General features: G+C 58.0%; 1 protein-coding gene across 3 annotated transcripts; it reads left to right on the plus strand.

The window, feature by feature from the left end:
- Window positions 1–35: 35 nt before the first annotated feature.
- FGD2 (FYVE, RhoGEF and PH domain containing 2) lies at window positions 36–8,432 on the plus strand. Of its 3 annotated transcripts, XM_015650350.3 has the most exons (17): window positions 37–905; window positions 2,734–2,965; window positions 3,060–3,140; window positions 3,447–3,595; window positions 3,980–4,136; window positions 4,259–4,397; window positions 4,917–4,975; window positions 5,273–5,419; window positions 5,800–5,892; window positions 6,196–6,275; window positions 6,352–6,382; window positions 6,485–6,577; window positions 6,722–6,847; window positions 7,041–7,187; window positions 7,557–7,700; window positions 7,806–8,076; window positions 8,161–8,432. In XM_015650350.3, exons 1-16 carry the CDS (start codon window positions 841–843, stop codon window positions 8,046–8,048), a joined length of 1,986 nt encoding a protein of 661 aa, XP_015505836.1. In that variant the 5' UTR covers window positions 37–840; the 3' UTR covers window positions 8,049–8,076; window positions 8,161–8,432. The 3 variants fall into 3 exon arrangements, with proteins under 3 accessions (XP_015505837.1, XP_015505836.1, XP_015505835.1); XM_015650351.3 differs by having other exon boundaries at window positions 36–905; window positions 2,737–2,965; window positions 7,806–8,432; XM_015650349.3 differs by having other exon boundaries at window positions 7,806–8,432.
- Window positions 8,433–21,044: the final 12,612 nt, after the last annotated feature.

Consider the following 21,044-nt stretch of genomic DNA (forward strand, 5'->3'; position numbering starts at 1 on the left):
AAGGAGAGGGAGGGTAAAATAAATAATAATAAAAAATACCCTCAAGAAGTAGAAAAAAAGAGGGAAAAGGAAAGGAGATCTCCACTCCTGGTTGCAGCACTGGTTTGGCTGATGGGATTTCCAGGGTCCCAGCGCACAAGCTCTAGGATGGGTTTCTCACTTTCCATGCAAATTGGTTCTCATACACAGTGCACTCTTTCAGACCTTTCTGGAAAAGTCTTGCCCTACCTTCATGTGGCCCCTTCTCCAGCTACATCTTGTTCTTTCTCATGGTTATTACCAACAAGCTTGTCTGTTGTTAGCAGCAATGCTTGGTTGGCCCCACAGCCGTTCAGCTGTTGGTGTTTGGGACAGACACATCAGCCCTAGCTGGGCACCAGGGTCCCACCAGCCCATTCCTGGCCCCTCCAGCCATCTGGACTGTCCAGTCTGTCCCCCTGAACCCACCCTGGTGGGACACAGCCCACCCCACCTGGGCTGCACAGCCAGGAGGTGCTCCAGGTCACTCCTGCCCTGCACCATGCCTGCTGCTGCTCTGGCCTTGCCTGTGCCACCACTTCCTTCCCTCCCAAACAAAAGTGATTCCCAGCGTTTTCTCAGCGTTTCTCCAACCCACAGACTGCCATGCTTCCTCTTTCCCTTTCCTTTTGAGGCCAGTCCAGAGACAAGCTCTGCTACCACAGAGAGGGCAGCGGGTGGGCTTTGCCTCATGCAAATCCTCGTTCCTGAACTGCAGCCAGAAACACTCCAGAGCAGAGAGAGGGACAGAAGAAGGAGCTGCAGCCCCCAGCACCTGCCCCTGCAGCTCCTGGACACCAGGTCCTGCTCCCAGCCCATGCCATGGAGGGAAAGGTGGATAATCAGCAGAGCGTGGTGAAGCTGGTGGCCGCGTTTGAAGAGCACTGGTAAGGCAGGAGGGCTCTGGGTGCTGAGGGTGTGTTAGGGCCCGATGTAGAGTGGGTTTGGGAAGGAAGAAACACACTATGAAGGTGGTTTGGGGCCTGTGGAGAAGCTGACGAGGTGATTTGCAATTCTTCACCACTCGGGTCTGCCTTAGTGTCTTCCTCCCACTGCGAGCCATGAGCAGGAATCTCAAAACCTCATTGGGGTGTGAGTGGTTTTGCCTGGCTCAGGGTTAGGCTGTGGCAGCCCATTCCCCCACACTCAGCATCTTCACACTCAGCCTGGCTGGTGCATCCTGCTGCTGCTGCTGCTGGGGAAAGGAATCATGGTTTGAAAATACGTAGGCAGGGGTTTCCATTGGGAATTAACTGCCTGGGTGTCTGGGAGGGTCCCAGCCTCAGACTTTCCAGTTGTTTGCAGAGATGTGGCTCCTAGGAAAGGAAGCATAAAGCATTATGTTAAGGGAGAGAGAGAATTCCTTTCATAAAACAGATCCTTCCCTTTGAGTGTGAGCTGGGACCCTCATACCCCGGGGGTCTGAGCAAGGGGATCTCCTCTGGCTCTGGTGTAAAAGTAATTCTGAGACTTCAGGTAAGTTATTGTCAGGGCTGTGCCTCAGTTTCTCCATCTGTTGGATCAAGATATGGAATCCTGCCGTTCCTTGTAGCCATGAGATGCTCTCAGTGAGCCTTGGAGAGGCTGGGTGGTTGAGCAGGTGAGTTTTGCAGCAATTCCTGAAGATGCTCAAGCATGAGGTTTCCTTTCATTGCAGGAACTGCATCTCTGCTGTGTGCTTTTCCCCAGGCTTTGTGGTTGTCCCCATCATCCCACAGTGATGTGTTGGAACCACTGCAGTGTTTGATCTGCCTCCATGTCACTGCTGCAGTGTGTTTGTTGTTTCCCCTGGAGTGCGAGTTTGATTTAGAGGAAGTAAAAGTAACTTGGGACTTTCAGAGGAAGTTGGGGAACCTGGGAATGAGCACAGCATTTTGGAACAGACAATAGTTTGGTCTAAGTCAGTGTCAATACAGCCGTGGCTTTAGGCTGACACAGGTTTGGGAGGCACCAGGAGAGATGGAAAAAGCCTCTTTGTCTCTGAAGGGTTCTGCCAGCCACCCTGAACAGGAGGGGATTTGTGCATGGCTGTGGATGCACTCCTGAGCTCATGGCCATCCTCTTCAGATGAGTCTCTGCCCCTCAAGTCACCTCCTATCCTCAGCTTTGCAGTTGGATGTCCAATTTCTTCATGTCTTTCCCATCCTATCCATCCCACTCCTGTCTGCAGGCCAACAGTGGATGTCTTTCCAGTTCCTGCCCAAAGCAGTTTCCTTCAGGGACCAGCCCTTGGATGACAGACAAGTCACTTGCTGTCACCTTCACAGCCTGGCTTCTCCCCCATGCCTGCTCTGGACTTGCTTTCTTTGTCTTTGCCAGAAAAGGGAAGAGAGAACACCACCAAAAAACAACCTGTCTGCAATACCACCCACACATGGCCTCTTCTTGGCTCAAAACTCTTGGCTATCGAGCTTCTCCCTGTTTTTCTCTGTGGTGGCAGCAAGCAGAAAGCCAGACCTGTGGGTGGGATGAACGGCAGGATCCTGCTTTTCTAGAGCAGGAGAGGGACTGGGCACAGCAGCAGGGGGCACTGGGAGAAGCGAGGCTGGATCCTGGCCCCATGGAGGATGCTAAAGGTGTTTGTTCTGCAGGGCTGTAGTTGAGCAGAGCAGTGTCAGCGCTGGGCAGCTGCTGCTCTTGTCCCTTTTGGTGGCTTTCAGCTGGGCCTGGGGGCTGTGCTGGGGGATTGGCTGAGCTGATCACATTCCTTTGTAGCAGGAACAGCACATCTGCCCAGAGGGACAAGCAGTCAGGCAGCCAGCCCCAACAGCTTCCAACATTCCCTGCCACCCAGAGCTGCTCCCTGACCACAGAAGAGAATGAGGAGGAGAAGGATCAGCAAGGTCGGCGTGGACTCAGCTTCAAATGCCTCAGTTCTTTGCGATACAAAATCCGTGAGGATGACTGGAGGAGGCCACAGGGCCCAGGCCTGGAGCCTGGCAGCCAGGTGAGCTCCAGAGGCGGGTGGGTGCCCACACTCAGGCAGGGCTGGCTCAGGGTCTCATCTCTGCCCATGAGACTGAGCCCTGCTCCCCATGCAGGAACCAGAGGAAAAGAAAATCGCACTGGAGCTGCTGGAGACAGAGCAGGCTTATGTCAACCGCCTCTACCTTCTAGACCAGGTGAACTGGGGAGTAGAGGGACCAGTGCAAGGGGATTTTGAAGAGATCAAAGCTGTAAAAATGAGAAATATGTGGGCTACAGGTCTTTACAGCCAGAGATTGGGTCTGGCCTTTGCCTTTCTACACCCCACACCTCTGGGAAGCACTCTTGTCCCAGCAAAGCCTTCCATTCCCCTCTCCTCTTGGAGCCTGGGATTTCCCTTCTGTATAGTCAGGCTTTTCACTGGGTGAAATACAAGTCTCAGAGAGGGAATGGGATCCTCAAGCATCTCCCTGGCCTTTTTTGTTCACCCTTCTTTCTTCCAGGTGTTCTATACAGAGCTGATGAAAGAAGCCAAAACTGGGAAGATGGTCCCAGAGGAGGTGGTGAAAATGATCTTTTCCAACATCTCCTCCATCTACCAGTTCCATGCTGAGTTTTTCCTGCCAGAGCTGCAGAAGCGCATGGAGGATTGGTGAGCTGCAGGAGGGGAGAGCAGGACACCTGAGTGGCTTGGCCAGAATAGGGGAGGGGGCAGGACTGAGTTTGGGCTCCCACCAAAGCTCAGCCTGTTTTTCTCCAAATGTTTTGTGCTGGAAAACATTTCCTTAAAATGCTCAGATCACAGTATGGAAAGTTGGGTGATATCTCAGGTGGTTTGAGAGTGTGCCTGGGTACGAACAGCCCAGGCTGGCTGCAGGGTGGGGACATTCCTGTTCTGGAGAGCAGGAAATGGTGTGGGGATGTAGCAGGTTGCAGCAGGGAAAACCTCAGTTCTCCACCATGGTCCTTCAGTTCATCCCTCACTGTCTGTCCTGACAGACTGAGGAAGCTGCTGGTCTGTGGTTCCCTCCTGCAGGAACTGCAACCCCCGCATTGGGGATGTGATCCAGAAACTTGCACCCTTCCTCAAGATGTATGGGGAGTATGTGAAGAACTTTGACAAGGCCGTGGAGCTCATTGCTGCCTGGTCAGAGAAATCACCGCCCTTCCAGGAGCTCATTGCTGACATCCAGGTAAGGGCAGGGCGGGGGAATTGCAGCAGAGCTCCCAAAATCTCCTGGGAGCAGGGAAACAGCAGAGGGTGGGAGCTGCTTTGGTCACTGTTCCTCTCTCCATGCCTGCTGTCCCTGACCAGAAGAGGAAGGTCTGTGCTAACCTGACGCTGCAGCACCACATGCTGGAACCTGTGCAGAGGATCCCACGCTACGAGCTCCTCCTGAAGGACTATGTCCGGAAACTCCCGCCCCAGTCCCCCGACAGGGGCGATGCTGAGAGTAAGGGCTCTGGGTCTCCACCGTGGGGAGGGCAGGGTGGGTTTGTAGGGAAATAATAACCCCTGGTGTTGTACATGGGCACCACAGTATCTGGATTCACACAGCAGCTGCCCCATACCCTTGGATAAACCTCTCAGTCTGATCCTTTTCTAGCAGGGAGAGGAATTAATCTGCCTTTTCAGGGGCTGGGGAGTGGAAGGATGGCGTGTCAGGTGTCCACAGTATCCCCTAAAGACACCCATAGCAGCTGGGGGAGCTTTCAGACCCCTGTGGATAACACAGTTCCCAGTCCTGCTGGGATGGAGAGATACAGGAGAGGGCTGTCTGTCCCTCCAAATCTCCTCCATGTGCAGTCCAGCTGTACCCAGACTCTGCACAGTGTTACAGGGCCACTTGGGTTGTATTCATGTAAAGGCAGCAGCTGCTACTCATGTGAATCCATGAGGGACAGAGCCAGAACCTTCCTCCCACAGCTCCAGAGCAGGTGTTTCACCTCCAGCCTGTCTGTTCTCATTGCAGAAGCCCTGGAGATGATTTTTATGGTGGCCAAGCACTCCAATGCAGCTATTGCCGAGATGGTGAGGCCCTGTCCCAGGAAATGCTTTGCAACTGACAGCACAGTCCCCCTGAAGGGGGCAAGAGCCCTGTGGGTTCAGCTGTGGAGCCCCAGCCAGGGGAAATCACATCTGTAGCATCAGCTGGGGTGGGACCAGCTGGTCGAGGCTGGAAGCTGCTCCTGAAGATCAGTCTGGGCTGAGAGAACTGTGCCACCTCTCGCAATACTCAGCAACTGGCCGGGAGGTGGGCATGGAGGGGCCCAGCTGTGACTAGGCTGCTCAGTACCCCACAAAAACAGGGCCCTCTGCCTCCCCCAGGAACGGCTTCAGAACCTCTGGGTGGTCTATCAGAGGCTGGGCCTTGAGGATGACATCGTGGATCCCTCCAACGAGCTGATCAAGGAGGGTCCTATCCAAAAAATCTCCACCCGCAGCAACAGCACATCGGAGAAGTACCTGTTCCTGGTGGGAGCTGGGATGCCTGGGGCAAAGGGAGGGAGCAGATTATTTGGGAGTGGGGAGAGGGGCAGCATAGCCTGGCCAGGGTGTTGCTGGGTCACCTTGACACAGAGGGGATGAATTCAGAGCTAGGGGGGTTTGACCCCACTCAGTGCAGGGCACCCTTTGCAGGACATGGTTGGGAATCTGCTGATCCCTGGGCATGGCAGCCCTGGGAGATGCTTCACCTTTGCAGGGTGGGAGGGGGCTGAGGCAGCAAAAGACAAGGTTTAGGTGGGATTCTTCCCAAGGGCCAGCTTAGGCCTGGGGAGTGAAGGACCCCAGGGAAGCCCACGGCTCAGAGCAGGTGGTGCTGGGCTCCAACCCACCCTCTTCTCCCCTCCCAGTTCAACAATATGCTGCTGTACTGTGTGCCTAAGGTCATCCAGGTGGGCGCCGAGTTCCAGGTCCACCTCCGCATGGATGTGGAGGGCATGAAGGTCAGACAGGCACCTTGTCCTTCTGCTTCCCCCAGCTCCTGACTCCTCCAAAAGACTCTGCTCTGGGGCATGGCTGATTCCCGAACTTCCTGGGGAGGGAGGGAAGAGCTGGAGCCAGGGGTGGCTTCGTGTGTGGGGTTGATACTGTGATCCAGGGAAAAGCCAATGAAATCTTGTGCATGTGGGATATGAGGGCTAAAGGTGTTGTGCCCGAGGGACATCCCTGTTCCCCACACCATGGAGAAAGGTCAAGGTGTGCTGGAAGTGGGTTCAGCTCCACATCCTTTCTCTGGTCTCCCACAGGTGCGGGAGCTGAAGGACACCGAGTTCCCTCACACCTTCCTGGTCTCGGGAAAGCAGCGGACGCTGGAGCTCCAAGCCAGGTATGGGGAAGGGTGACATCATGCAGACGCTTGGGGAGGAGGGACAGCAGCTCATCCACCTCCTTTTTGTCCCCAGGTCTGGGGAGGAGATGAACGCCTGGATCAAGGTACCACCGAGTGCTGGGAGAGGGGGCACAGCCCCCCCATCCCAGCTGGGTGCCATGGGTCAGGGCACCCCCAGTGCCTCTCCAGCTCTGCTTCCCCTCTAGGCCTTCCAAGATGCCATTGACAGGAGGGAGAAGAGGAGTGAGACCTTTAAGACAGCAGTCCATGGAATGGAGACAGACACCCCTGCACTGCAGGTAACCTTCCTGCTCTCCCTGTGCCCCACCTGCCTACCTGTGCCTCAGTTTCCCAAGCTAAACCGACCTGGGGGGAGGATGAGGAGGGGAAGAGGTGAGGACAGAGGGGCTGGCACCACCCAGACTATGGCCTCTCACCCCCAGACAGAGGAGCTGGGCCGCCGAGCCCCACAGTGGGTGCGGGACAATCTGGTCACCATGTGCATGCGCTGCAAGGAGCCCTTCAATGCCATCACCCGCCGGAGGCACCACTGCCGAGCCTGTGGATATGTGAGTCACCCCCTTGCCCCTTTCCCTCCCCCCTGGCCTGCTCAGGTGGCTGCTGGGCCAGGACTGCACCTCCTACACCTTGTACCCGTTTCATAGGCTTAGGCTGCTCCTACCCCTCAGCTCCTCATGGAGCTGTCCCTGGGTCCCCTAGCCTTGCCCCAGTGTCACCAGTGTCCCTGCCTGGTGGCTGCAGGTGGTGTGTGCTCGCTGCTCCGACTACAAGGCCGAGCTGCAGTATGATGGGAACCGCCCAAACCGCGTCTGCCAGGAGTGTTTCATCTTCCTCACCGGCCGCACGGCGCTCGAGGACCGCGAGGGGAAGCACAAAGGCATCCTGGAGGTGAGCTCCTCCCCTCTGCCCGGCCTCCCCATGCCCTCTGAGCATTGCCACCCACCCGGGTCTTCAGCCTCGCTGTCCCAGCCTGGCCCTGCACCCGCTCCAGGAAGGGTGGGAGTCACTCCCGCAGCAGTCAGAAGGTGCATGTGTTGATCTCCCTCGTGATCCAAGCCTTGGGACCGAGCATCCAGGGCTCACTTCACCACAGGATGTCAGCAGCTGTCATAGCCAGGAGAGCCCTTTACCTGCCCCTGCTTTGGGGAGGTTTTCTGGAGTGTGGGAAGGGAATTCTCCAGGAAATTATCTCAGCTCAGTGCCCTTTCTACCATTTGCACCGGGTACTGAGGGATTGATTGCTGGTTATTTTGGCAGAAAGGAGCTGCAGAGGTTTCAAGCAGGAGTTTGCTCTGCAGTTCCCTGCAGCTGCTAGATAAGAGCAGCAAGGGGGGCACACGGGGCTGGTTCGTGATCCCACAGGACGATCCCCTCGTGCTCTACATCTATGCAGCCCCCCAGGTGAGGCTTGGCTCGAATCCACCCCCAGGGGACATCCCTCTGTTCTCAGGGGACATCCCGCTGTGCCCATCCCCTGCCTCCCACCACTGTCTCTGTTCTTGGCAGGACGTCCGAGCCCACACCTCCATCCCCCTGCTGGGCTACCAGGTGCGGGACATGCCGCAGAGCGAGTCCCGGCACCTCTTCCAGCTGGTGCAGTCCCGGCAGGTGTTCACCTTCGTGGCTGACACTGAGGAGCTGAAACAACGTTGGATGAAGGCCATGGCCCGCTCTGCTGCAGGGATCACACACCCAGAGGAGGAGGAGGAGGAGGAGGAGGATGCAGACCCCTGTGATGAAGCAGAATGAGGCTATTCCCACCCCTGCGCTGCCGGGGGTGGGTCACACCTCCCCTGCCTGCTCTCTGCTGGCTTCAGGCAGACCCCCGACATCTCCGCGTTCTGGTTTTCCATCTTGATAGGGGCGAGATGGGGACACGTTTGCCACCACACGGACAAGCTGGACCCCCTTAACCTCCCTCCCCGCTCTCCACGCTGGACAGAGGCGCTGGGAGTGGAGGGAACAGGGGATTTTGGGGAGCCCGCGCCCCGCAGACCCCGGCCCGGGCGCTGTGCGGTGCCGCCTGCGGCCACGCGAGGGCAGCACCGCCCCGTCCTTCGCAGCTCGGGGATGCCCCGAGTCGGGAGAGTCTGTGGACCGGAGTGATGAGATAAACCCCACCTGCGACCCCTCTCTGCACTCCATGCAGCCTTTTTTGGGCGTGTATTTTCCCGAGAGCCCCGTGGGACTGTCTCTGTGGCTCCACATTTCCGTATATGTCACAAATATGTCAGGGACCAGGCTTGTAGCTCAGCTTCACAGCCCAGGACGCCAGTGCTGGATTCAGGATGTCCCTTTTCCAGCTTGTCACCACTCCTGGCCTCACACTGCAGCCCCATGGTGTGGGGGTACCCCTTAACCACAGACAGCCCTCACTCTTGCCCATCCCAGGCTTTGCCTACGCTCACTCCTACCCAGAGGCACCTTCCACCTTTGTACCTCCCTCAGGTACATGTTTCCTGGGGGAAAACACTGGGACAAGATCATGTCTCCACACAGGTGCTGCTGTGATCCCCCTCTCCATCATCAGCATAACGAGCACCCCTGTTCGTTTCAGTCAGTGCTGTAGGGTGCAGCCACACATTTTCCTCTCTGCATTCTCTTTAGCTTCCCAAAAATGTTATCCAGATGGAAGTTGTCACTTCTGAGCCTGGCAGGGCCCTCATGCACAGAGCTGGAGTAGCCCATGATCTCTGGCAGGCAGGGCTTGCTGCCTGTGCCTGGACCATGCAGCAGCTCCAGCACAGCAGCCTTGGGCAGAGCCCGGGGGTGTCAGGCTGAACAGATCCCAGCAAACTGGGAAGGGAGGTGGAGCAAATGGGAATGTCTGGGGAAAGGATGGGGGGGGGATAAAGGTGAACCACAGCTATCACCACTCTGGGGAGCTTTGGGGAGACACGAAAAAGCTGTGAGCAATGTCCTTCCTCAGTTTACTCAGCTCATCCCAGGAAAGGACAAGCTGTGGCAGTTTTATCTCCTCCAACTGATGAGATCCCATCAAGGAAGGGGGAGAGGAGTTACATGTCAGGGGCAGAGCTCTGCCAAGGCAGTTGCCCCTCAGGGTGCCACTGAGCACAGGGCTGAGCCCAGATGCAAACAGCACAAACAGGGCTTTCTTGAGACCCCCCCAAAGCAGCCCTCACCTCCCACCATCACCCCATGGGAAAGGGAAACCCCAGCAGCCCTGGAAAAGCCGTGGAGCTCAGGGTGCTGCCGGGAGGAAAGAGTGAGCAAGGGGAAGCCCGCGGGGCTGGAAGGTTCTGCGTGGTGGCCCTTCCACCTCGGCGTCACCCCTGTGTCAGTGAGGAACAAAACAAGCCCGGAGCAGGGAGCTGCCTTCAGCCCTCGGCTCGTGAATGGCCTAAGAATAGATTTCCTGTTTACCCAGTGAGGATTCGCTCCTGGGGCAGAGGGCACCTGGGGCTATTTTTACTAGCTCCTGCTCTCCTCCCTCCTGACCCCCAGCACCCTCGGAACCACTGCCCCACTGCAGCACCCGTGGGTGCTTCAGGATGCTGCCACAGAGGAGAGGTGACCCAGGGATGGAGGGGGTGGCAGGGCACCGTGCCACCCTCAAAGACAGGGAGACAGAATCACTGCCCTGAACATCCTGAAACAGGAAGGTGGGAGACCGAACTTTCAGGTGTTTGCATGGTTCCCCAACCCTGCTTTCCTAACAAAATAAATAAATAAATAAATAAATAAATAAACAAACAAACAAATAAATAAATAAATAAAATTAAAATTAAAATTAAAATTTCACGTGCAGAGAATACACTGATGAATTTTCTCTGCCCATCCTGTCTCAATCCCCAGGTGGTGCCACAGCAGTGGTCAAGCAGAGCAGTTTGGCCTCTTGCCTCCTCCAGAGCAGAAAGTGAAACCCCCATGCAGAAGTCACAGTTTCCTATTCTCGAGAATGGGGAAGGCTCAGAGGCCATTTACTGGCATCCCCCCCGCGCCCCCCCCCGCGCCTCTTCTCGTAAGCACTGACCAAAATACCGTGTGAAACCCACAGTGCCTGCGCTGGGGCCGGGACACCCATCACAGAGAGCACCCAGCCTGGGCCCAGGGGAACGTGTCCCTTGCAGAGGCTCCACTGTCCCGTGCTCTCCCCAAACCCTGGCTGGGTACCACACCTCCATCCACACTGTGGGAGGGGGATGTGGAGAGGTTCAAGGGCATCAGGGAGCAGAGGGGGCTGGCAGGGGCATAGCTGTGGTCCCCCCTTGCAGGGCTCTGTGGGACGTAATCTCCCCCTGATCCCCAGGAAGGGGCTCAGCAGGGTCCGGGCTGGTGCCCCTCCAGCTGTGGGGTGGGATGGGAACCCTATGGGCCTATAGAACTCCACAGCCCCAGCCTGCAGGGCTGCTCTGGGAGCTCTTGACCCATAGGGACAGGCTCTGCAGGCTCTACATGGCTGGCACTTCCCCTCTTTGGGGGCTGTTCCACTGGGCATGTTCTCTTGCTCATTAATTGCAGGTCCCTCCTGCAGTGGGGTCCCACTACATGGGATGGGGTTTTGTGCTCTCTAGGGACTGTTTTTTAGGGGTTTGGGGCAGCAGTTTTTGCTCTATAACCCCTGGGCTTTGGTTGTATGGGTGCTGGGCTCCATAGGGGCCAGCCCCACACAGTGGGGTGTTGCTAGTAGGTGTTGAGTTCCATAGGGGTGATCCCTGGAGGGGCTGTGACCCACAGAGTCCCTGCTCAGGGACAGCACATTCCTCACTGTGAGAGTTTGGGGAGCACACTCCTCACTGTGGGGCTGTGGGGCAGCTCCCCCCTCGCTGAGGGATTTTGAGCAGCTCTCGCTGCAGCGCCGCGGTGCCAGAGCTGCAGCAGCTCAGCCTCTCCCACCATGCAGCCTCTGCAGCCCACCAGGGCTTCCACTGCTCCCGCCAAGCGCTTTAAATAAGAAATAAATTGAATTGGGAGGCAGCCACAGCAGAGCCCTGCCTCGGGGCATCGCTCCCCTCCGTGCCGGGGCTTCGGGGACACGTGGGAGCTCTGTGTCCCCTGAGTCTGGGGGCACCCCAGCATGGGGGATGGAAGGATGTGAGGTGATGCTAAATGATGTAAAATGTTTGTGATATCCCTCCCCCCCCCCAAAAAAAAAAAAAGAGAAACAACAGCCCACAGCCTTGTGTAATCTTAGGTTGGGGTACCCCACCCTGCTCTTCATACCCCCAAATCCCTCAGGGAGAAACTCAGATCAGGAGGGGGATCCCTTCTGCACCCCATTTTTACAATGCACGGGCAGGACCTCTCTGTGGGGGTGTCGCCATGCTTTGGGGAGCTTTTGAGGGGGGGAAGCTTCCACCTGCTTTTCAGTGGCCCCCGCAGGTGCCGGCAAAGGGCATTTCGTGCAATTGAGAAGCAGGTCGTGCATCCCGGCGTCTGGCGAGGCGGGAGGTGTTTCCCGGTGGCGCAGGAATTTGCTGTTTTGCGCCTGTGTTGCAGGAGGTTGGGGGAAGGAAGAAGGGGCGGAGGTGGGGGGGGAAGCTGGCAGTTGTTATTATTTAATTTTATTTTCCTTCCTCCATCCAGGAATCTCTGCAATGTGCCGGCTGCTCCCCGGGAGGCTGGGGGGTCCGTGAGTCACCGCTGCCGCTGGAACGTGACTCAGTCCTGCTGCTCTGCCGGCAGGACATGACCAGACTGCCAAAATCCGGGAGAAGCCCCAGCTCCGACTCCCGCCCGCACCGGCGGGCGAGGACACGCGAAATTCCGCCGGGGAGCTGAGCCTCCCACTGCCCGGGGAGACGGCAGCCCCTCGCCGTGGGGCACAGCTCAGCGTGGGGGCCACAATTGGCTTATTTATTTATTTGTTTAGTTAGTTTTTTTATTATCTTTGGGTTTTTTAATCATAATTTTTATTTTTTTTTCCCAGCTAGAAAAGCCCTCTCCACCCACTCCGGGTCACCCGTCCGTGCATCGCCGTGGGACTGGGGGAAGTCCCTGGGGTTTTGCTTCCCCATCTTCCATTCTCTGTGCATGAGCAGGGAAAGCTTCTGGCACTGTTCCTGCCCCAGTTCCCGTGCCTCAGTTTCCCCATCCGGTGGGGAGTGGAGATTTCCCCATCGGGGTTACTTCAGGTTGTGCTTTGAGGTCAGTGAATAGCAGCTGCAGGGGGCTATTATTAATATTAATTAATAGCCAGGCTCTGTCGGGGCTCAGGTGGCAGGGAGGGATGAAGCAGCCCTGAGTCACAGGGCAGGAGTAGGGGGTGGCCCAGCCCTGCTTTGAGCCCTGACACATTCACTGCACCCCAGAGTGGCACAGCCAGGCACTGGGTGATGCCAGGCATGAGCCCTCCTCATCCTCACACTCCTGCTGCTTGTGGGAACGGCCCCGTGGAGCAGGAGGGCAGCGGAGCAGCCACGGGGCAGCGCTGAGCACCGGGATGCTCGCCACACCTCCGGCACTCTGTGGCCACAGCTGCCTCTGTCAGCCGTGATTGAAAGCCAAGCCTGGCTGGCAGGCCTTCTCTGTGATCTTGTTAATTAAGAAATACATTTAATTAGCAGCACCCCAGCTGTGACTCAGCTAATCATCATGATCGAAACAAGCCGGACTCCAGCGCTGGAGCACGGAGCCACCAAATCCCCTCACCTGCCATGGGTCCCTGGTTCTGCCTTGGGATCCCATCACCCACCAGCCACATCCCAGTGCCCTCCTGGGGTTTTGGGGTGAGGTTTCCCCTCAGCTGGAGGCAGGTTGGGTCTGAGACTGTCCCCACGCAGCAGCTCACACACGCTGGTGTCACCCCTACCCAGGGAAATTACCCATTGCCACACGGCAAATAATCATATTAATAACACATTTACCAGGCTATAAATAGCCTTGATAATAACACCCTGGGTTTTCCAGGAATGGATTGTCAAAAATGTGGGGAAAGCCATTCCCTGTCGCCTGGATTGCAGATGGTGAAACTGAGGCAGGGCTGGTTTCGGGTATGGCTCTCACCCGCTGCAGCGAGTGAAGCGTCTGCCAGGCAGCTGTGGAATTTGCTCCCGAATAAACCGTCATGTAAATGAGCCCTTATGTATATTTATAGGAACCATCCTGCCAGCTGGAATCTAATAGTGGAGAAAATAAACTGGGAAACTGCCTGGAACAAGAGGGCGGTGCCTCACACATCAGCCCCATGCCCCGCTGGCGCTGCCAGGGGTGTCTGTCTGTCCATGTCCCCAGGGTGTCTGTCTCTGATCCTGGGAATCCTGCTCTGCACCCTGGGGTACCCAGTCCTGGTCCTGTGTGCCCAGATCCTCACGTGCCCGGATCCTGAGGTGTCTGGGAAGCAGCTACCGAGTGCTCTGCAGCTGCTGTAGGCTGTAATGGGCTTTGGAGTGTGGGAAATGGGGAGCGCTGTTGGCACCGGGGCTAAGAGGGTCACAGGAGTACAAAACTACAGAACCTTTTGGGGAGGCTGGCACAAAGGGACCCTCCCTGCCTGGGTGGGTGAGCCCAGAGCTCACCTGGGTGGGTGTTCTTCCCCTGCCAGTGATGCACACGTGTGTCTGTGTGTCCATGTGCCACACAGGCGCTGCAGAGCACCCAGCCGCAGGGACAGGGGTGGCAGTGGAGCAGGCAGCAGCACCCATTGCAGGGATGGAGCACCCGGGGGTCCCTGGCCCGGCTTTCCTGCAGCGCTGGGAGGGGGAGCGGACAGCAGTGGCGGAGCGAGGCCGATTAGGGATGCAGACAGTGCTGCTCTCTAATGTCTTCCTGTCTCGAGCAGACAGCAGCAGCCTGCACAGCTCCTGTGCTGCAGCCACCCTCGGCTCCTCGGTGCGTGCCCCAGCCCAGCCTGCAGCCCCCGCTTTTCGGGTGTCACAGAGACCTGGTCCCTCGGGTCCCAGCAGCCCAATGAAGGGATGTGACAGTGCCAGGCCCAGGCGTGACCCCGCAGCCATCCTGGAGCGAGGTTCCTCCCTGGAAAGGGTTTTTAGAGCAGGAATGCTGGTAGGGCTTCGTGCTGCGGCACCTCTCCCTCTCTGCCTCCCTCCTGCTGCTCCCAAGCCCTCGCCGCCGTGATTCCCTGCAGCGGGCTAAAAATATCCCCGGGAGCTGCCGCCGCACACCGGCACTTGGAGCTGGTGATAAATAACCCGGGGGGAAGCTCACACCGGCCCTTCCCGGGTGCTGCAGGAGGAGGTCGGAGCCCCCATCCTCGTCCCGCTGCTGGAGGGGTGGATGGACACATGGAGGCACACAGGGAAACGGGGATGGAGCAGCCTCTGCCCCTTGGCTGCACAGGGAAACTGAGGCACAGGTGGGGCTCTGCTGAGGGAGCGAGGGGAGGTGATGGACCCGTTTGACTGCAGTGCCAGGGTGGGAGAGGAGATCAGCCTGGGGCTGATGGCAGGGCTGGGGGGGAGACACACAAAGCCCTGCACTCGTGTCACTCTGAGTCACATCCCTCTGCATCACACTCGTCCCTTTGCAGCAGCTTCATCCCCTGCAGCAGAACCAGCCGCCCGCATCCGATTCATCCCTCTGCTGGATCTGTCCCCTCGCAGCAGCTGCATCATTCTGCTTTGGCTCCTTCACTTTGTGAAGATCCACCCTGCTGCCGTGGATCCACCCTGCTGCCATGGATCCATCTCCCTCCATCGGATCCAGCCCCAGCCCCAAACTGCCCCACTCTCCCCACACCACCCTCCTCAGGGTGTGGGATGAGTTCTGGGGACCAGCTTGGGGATCTGCCCCTTCTCTCCCACCTCTCCATCCCATGGGACCTCATTCCTGCCTCTCATCCGTGGACCAACCTGGGCAGCTCTCATTGCCACGTCCCCAGGCAGTTCCATATCATGACTGGCTTTCTCCAATGCAATGGAGAACAGGCTGCAGGAGGGGGGGGTCCCATTTAGGAGGAGGGTCCCACTTCAGACCCATCACTCTGCTGGGGCCAAGGGTCCCAACAGAGCCCCTTCCTGCCATCCCTCCCTCCTCGCTCCCATTCCCTCCACGTCCCAGCCCACCCCGGCAGAGCTGCCAAAGCACAGGGCAAACGGGGACAAGCCGGGAGAGAGAGAGAGAGTGATTTTTGTGAGCGTTTATTTTCCTCCATCAAAATCCACCAGCCGGAGAGAGCAGCGGGAGGGGGAGGATGGGGAAACCCATCAGGTTTCACGGGCGACGCTGCCGCCCCCTGCTCCGTGTTTGTTCCCCCTCCCTGTAGCACATTTCATGTCGGCCCCGTAGCGAGGCTGAGTAATAAATATCAGCTGCTGGGAAGCGGTGAATCACCGCCCGCTCCCGGCTCTGCTGCTGACACACCGCGGCACTCGCAGTTTCTGTCCCCAGCGCTGTCCCCCGGGTCCCCGGAGCCCTCGCTGTGCCAGCCCCTCGCCACAGCCGGGCCAGCGGGCACCTTCGGCCACAGCACAAACACGTTTGGCCACCTTCTCCTGGCTCCTGTCTCAACCAGTGCCAGGAATCAGCTCCAAAAAAAACGTGGGTTTTGGGAAGGCACACACTAAGCATTTTGCCAGCTGAAAGGATCTCTGGGGATGCTCCTGCCCCTCTGGATGCTGGGGCTAATCCCTATGGTCATTCACCCCATCCCCAGTATGTCTAACTGGTTCCAGTGGGCTCATCCAAGCCTGGAGCAGAAGTCTCATTTTCCAGCACCCCACCTAAACACCCCTGACATCCACCAGCTCCAGGTCCTGCCACCTCCCTGCTGCCTGCAGCCATCCTGCAGCCTTTGGCCCCAGCCAGCCGGTCCCCATGGGATGGAGAGGGACCCCAAGCCAGCTCTAATTTCCCCCCCTGCCAGGTCAGCATGTCCCCAGCTGCAGAGCCAAAGTGACACATCTGTAAAGTACAGCCTCTAGCAGGATGCTCTGGGCTCATGGAGCACCTTCTGCCAGCCCCCCAGCACTGACCCTCCTCCAAAGCACCTCCCCAGGGACCCCAATCACAGCCTGGAACCCACTGCTGCAATGAGGCAGCACATCTGGGAGGCACATCTGGCACCGCGCATCCCCCCCCAGCTCAATGTCACACTGCCAAGTGACACAGGTACCACCACAGAAGCTGCGTGGTCCAGGGGAATTGGAATTCAAAGTCCCCCGGAGCGCCTGATCCCCTCCACAAGTTACAGAAGGTCCTTGGACCTCGTGAGCAGCTGGTGTGAAGCTGTAATTACCTTAATTAGCTCTGGGATTGCATTCCCTCCCCGTGCTAATTTCGTTTCTACAGTAACCAGCCCAAGAGGTGTGTGTGTGTGCTAGGAGCGAGACGGAGACAGGAGCCTCAGCAGCCACACCAGGCACCCCGAAACCAGCCCGAAACCAGGGGCCACCCCAAAATCCCCACCCCTCAGGGCTCAGCCAGCCCTGTGCTCCTCGTGCAGAGGTTCACATGAGTCCTCGTTTTTTCCCAACATCTCAAGGGAGTCATTTGTTGCTGGGAGCATCCACCCGGCTCTGAGGGAAGGGAGTGGCTGTGGGGGGAGAGAGACCGGAGGCTGGTGGTCCCCAAATGCACCGGTGGATTTAGGAGCAGCAAAGCCTGGGCTCGTTCCTTGCTGCTGTAACCCAATATGCCCCTGATGTAAGAGCCATTTGGGAGGAAACCATAAAAGCTTCAGGAAATGGGTATTAATTCACCTCGTGGCAGTAAAAGGGAAGGAGGGCTCCCGGGCAGCACGGCCACCTCGGGGGAGTGAAGGCGAGTGGGGTTGGGATCGCAGCCCTGGACAGCAGCCAGGCAATCCTGGAGCTATCCCCCCCTTAATTGGGAATTAACCCTCCCTGAGTGTTCTCAGATGGAAAGGGGGGGGCTGCAAGGTGGGAGCAGCGAGGTCTCACCCGGGTGAATCATCGCCGGCCCCTGGAGCCGAGCATTTGTTTGGAGCTGGAGCGTGACTTGGGGCGATTTTCTCACCCTGGAAATTTGGAGAAGGTCCAGCTTTTCCCTTGCAAACACCAAGCCCTCCTCTGGCTGCATCCCTCCCTGATGCCAACCAGCCTTGGCATGGAGAGGGCAACCCCACAGCACAAGCAGAGCCCGGGGCTGCTGCTGACCCACAGACTGAGCAGGGGACAGTGAGGATGGGGGAGCCTCATGCTCCCACCTTACACAAGGGCACGGACCCGGCGATTCCGCTGCTCCTGTCCCTGCACCGCGGCCATTGCTACAGTGAGCACCACCCTGACATAAAAATATTCCTGTGCCACGCAGAATCTGTTCTGCTGCTTGTGGAGGGAGCGAGGAGATGCTCTGGGGAGCGCCGGGGGGTGCATGCAGGGTGCCCCGGGCTCACCATGCACGTGGGGCTATAAATAGTGCTGGCAAGCAGGTTGCGATACTCCCGTGGCTCTGTGGAAGATTTGACAGCCCAAAAAGCCAGCGGGGAAGGGAGCCTGGAGGGTGTGGAGCAGGGCCCACGCTCCTACCCCGCTGCAGGCATCCCAGAGCAGCGTTTCCCGGGACGGATCTCTCCCCGGCGGCGGGCAGCAGCAGCAGGACGAGCGGCGGAGGCGAATTTCGCTGAGTGGTTGTTTTTTAAAAATAACTTTGCCTTTGTCAGCAGGTCAGGGTTGCTCCAGATTGAATAATCGCAGCCGCCCAGCCCTCCCCTGCTCCCGGGCGCTCGCTGGCAGCCCCAGCCCGGGATGTGCCAGGTGGATGCTGAACCACAGTCCCTTGCACAGCATCGCTGTCCCCAGGGCTCGAAGGTCTCATAGGGGACACGATGTGCAGCATCCCCCAAAAGCTGCTGCTGGGGATGCCCTGAGCTCACATCCGCAGGGCTGGGAGTGTTGCAGGGGGAGCTGCAGGAGGAAAGGGAGCGCACGGGGACAGAGCCATCGGGTGTTTGCCAAAACGGCTGAGTCACGCAGTAATTACTCCTTAAATGTGAGCACGTTCGTTGCAGAGATGAAAGATGCTCACATGAGCTGAGGCAGGGAGCTCACCCGCTCTCCCCCCGCTGAAGGGAAGGAACAGATCCAGCCTCCTTTTGTCAGGAGCAGGGAACGTGCCCCAGCTTTGGATGGACAGGAGGGAGCGTGAGGGCGATGGGAGAACCCCAGGGCAGAACAGAGAAGCGACAGGGGCAGGAAAGTGAAACCCTGCAGAGCAAACCCTGATGGCAGAGTGGTGCCAGGGTGAAGCAGTAATGCCAGCAATGCTCGGGCCAGGCACAGCACGGGGATGCCTGCATGGCACAGTTTGAGGGCTGGGCTGGCTTCCAGGGGGGCAAATTTTGGAAAGAGATGAAACAATTCAGCAGCACCAGCCTTGCTGGGAACCTACAGCACTAAGAGGGAGAATAAAGCACGTGGGAAAGATGCTGTGCTGACTTGGGCTGCACCACACCCAGAGGATACTGAGGAAAATGGGAGGAGGGGATTGAAACCCCCCCAGACACATGCCCTGCCCTGTCCTGTCCCAGGCAGGATGGGGACAAGCTGACGGGCCACTTGCAGAGACCAAACAGCCTCTGGACACCCAGGGGCTCCCCAGAGGGCCCCTGACCCCATCCCAGTCTCTCCTTGGGGCAGCCTGGGGGCCAACCCTGGTGTGGAAATGGAGGGGGTGCAGTGCAGGGTCTGTGGGTGCCCCCTACAAGCACCAGCGGGACCCCGGCGGCTGGGGAGACACCTGCTCGGCTGAGGCTCCATCAGCAGGACATGAGAGGGTAGGAAACAGGAGAAACACAACTGAGGAGGATTTGAAGCTGCCAGGAGCTGCCGTTCTTGCTCCTCTGGGCTGTTTTCCCCCACAGCAAGAGGCAGCACGTTCAGCATCCTCTCACAGACGTCCTCGAGTGCCCTTTGCTGGGCCAGCAGGGACACAAGGTCTCCCCGTCGCGACGCTGCCCCCGGAGCGAATGCCAACAGCGAGGCCAGATCTTGCAGAGAAACCCTCAGCCTTGTTCAGGTCTGATTTACACCCCGGAGACGCTGCCGCGCTCGGAGAAGCCGGCGCTGATTGATGGCAGCGTGACAGGACCCACCCCGCACCATCTGCACCCAGCTCTGGGGAACCCCGCTGTCCCTGCTGCCCCCCGTGGCATCGCCCCACGGAGCCCTCCCCACCTCCGGGGGGCAGTGAGGATGCTCGGCAGCACCCTGAGGCACCCCTGGCTGCCTCCGTCCCCGCGGGATTGCAGTGGGATTGTGCATCCCGATCCAATCCCTGCCTGTGGGAAGCATCACCAGGGTCCCTCAGCCCTCCTGCTGCCGTGCCTGGTGGGTACCAGCTCTGCCGGGGGCTGATCCAGCGGCTGAGATCTTTCCGCATCCTCATCGTTCATCTGCAGTCACACCCTCCCTCCTTGCCAAATGCTTTCTTGATCCCTTCCCGTTCAAATCAAACCCTTTGGAGTGTTCGGGTTTGGGGTCAGTTTTGGGGTGACTTTGGCCTCCCATCCCCCTCCTCAACCCCCCAGGCCATTTCAGAGGTGAGAAAGGAAATCGAAGCCTCGGTTTTCTTCCTTTTTTTTTTTTTTTTCCCCTAATAAAGGGAGCAATTTGGGATTGTGCTGCTGGCGGCGCGCCGGCGCTCTCCGGGCTGACGGGGGAAAACGGGGAGGGGGGATATAAAAGGTTTCATGCGGTGAGCCGGGCACTCAGGGAAGAGGCTGAAAGGGGGTGGTGAGTGCTTTGTATTTCATGCTTGAAGGCACTGAGGCTTTTACCAGCCTTCCCGCGATGATTTAAGACCAGCTCTGCAGTTCGGGAGGGGATCAGAGCTGGGTTTGGCTGCTGATCTGGACCCCCCAGGTGTGCCCGGGGTTTGCTTGTCCTGACTCAGAAATGCTCCATTATGGGCAGGGACAGACCAGGGGTGTTCATGGGGCAGCTACAGAGTCACAGGGGCATCCCCAGGGCATGAACCTGCTCTAGGCACCTGCCTGGGATGTGCTTTATGGGAGCAATGACAAATCCCGGTCCCTGGAGTCCCTCTGTCCCGCACCTGCTCAGCACCTTGTCTGCAGCAAGAGGGGTCTCCTCCCTTCTCAGGGTGTTAATCCTACACAGGATGGTGGACATGAGCTGTGATCTGGAGCCGTCACCTCCAGATCCTCCTGAGCTGAGACCTTAAAGGAAGCCCCCCCAAAGCAGGTTATTGCCTCCCCAGGCTGTGCAGAGGAGCAGGGAGTGTTTCCTGGCACAGGGATGTGGGGAGAATCAGTCATGGCCCCAGTTTGCTCTCAGCCCATGGTTTGGGGAGCGCAGGGGCTCAGTCTCATGGTTCAACCATTTGGGACTGAGGCTTTTGCTGCTCTCACTGGTCCCAGCAGTGTGGGCTCCTCCAGGTGGGTTCCTGCCCTGGGACAGGGTCCCTTGGGACCCCCAAGTGCAGCCCAGGGCAGGAACATCTCCTGTGGGCCCCCCATTCCCCTCACTCCATCTCAGCCACTCCCTCTTGCAGGTCCCACAGTCTTGTCCCATCCCAGCTGAACTGAATCCAGCCTGATCTCCTTCTTTCCACCCACTCAGGTCTATACAACCCCTGTGCAGGCCCAGCTTATTTTCTTCTCTATGGACTTTGGGTTTTTTCTCTTTTCTTTTTTTTTTTTTTTTTTTTTCCCCTCTTAAATTCTGCCTTAAGCCAAGCCTGTCATGCTCTTCTCCCATGCCAAGGCTCTTGTGCTTCATCCTGGTCAAGATGTGGATGGGCAAAGGATGAAGGATGCTGCAGGTGAGCTCAGATCATGGCAGGTACGTGGTGTGAGCAGCAGTGCAAGCTCCTGCCACAGTGGTGTTGGGGTGAGAGAGAGGA

This window comes from Parus major, chromosome 26 (genome assembly GCF_001522545.3).
Source record: "Parus major isolate Abel chromosome 26, Parus_major1.1, whole genome shotgun sequence".
Taxonomy (NCBI): Eukaryota; Metazoa; Chordata; class Aves; order Passeriformes; family Paridae; genus Parus; species Parus major.

Excerpts from the sequence above, each read along its gene's own strand:
- FGD2 (XM_015650349.3), top strand. The coding sequence starts at position 841 with ATGGAGGGAAAGGTGGATAATCAGCAGAGCGTGGTGAAGCTGGTGGCC. Across the intron at positions 6,276-6,351 it reads ACGCTGGAGCTCCAAGCCAG|GTCTGGGGAGGAGATGAACG; the intron begins GTATGGGGAAGG and ends TTTTGTCCCCAG. Across the intron at positions 6,383-6,484 it reads AGATGAACGCCTGGATCAAG|GCCTTCCAAGATGCCATTGA; the intron begins GTACCACCGAGT and ends CTTCCCCTCTAG.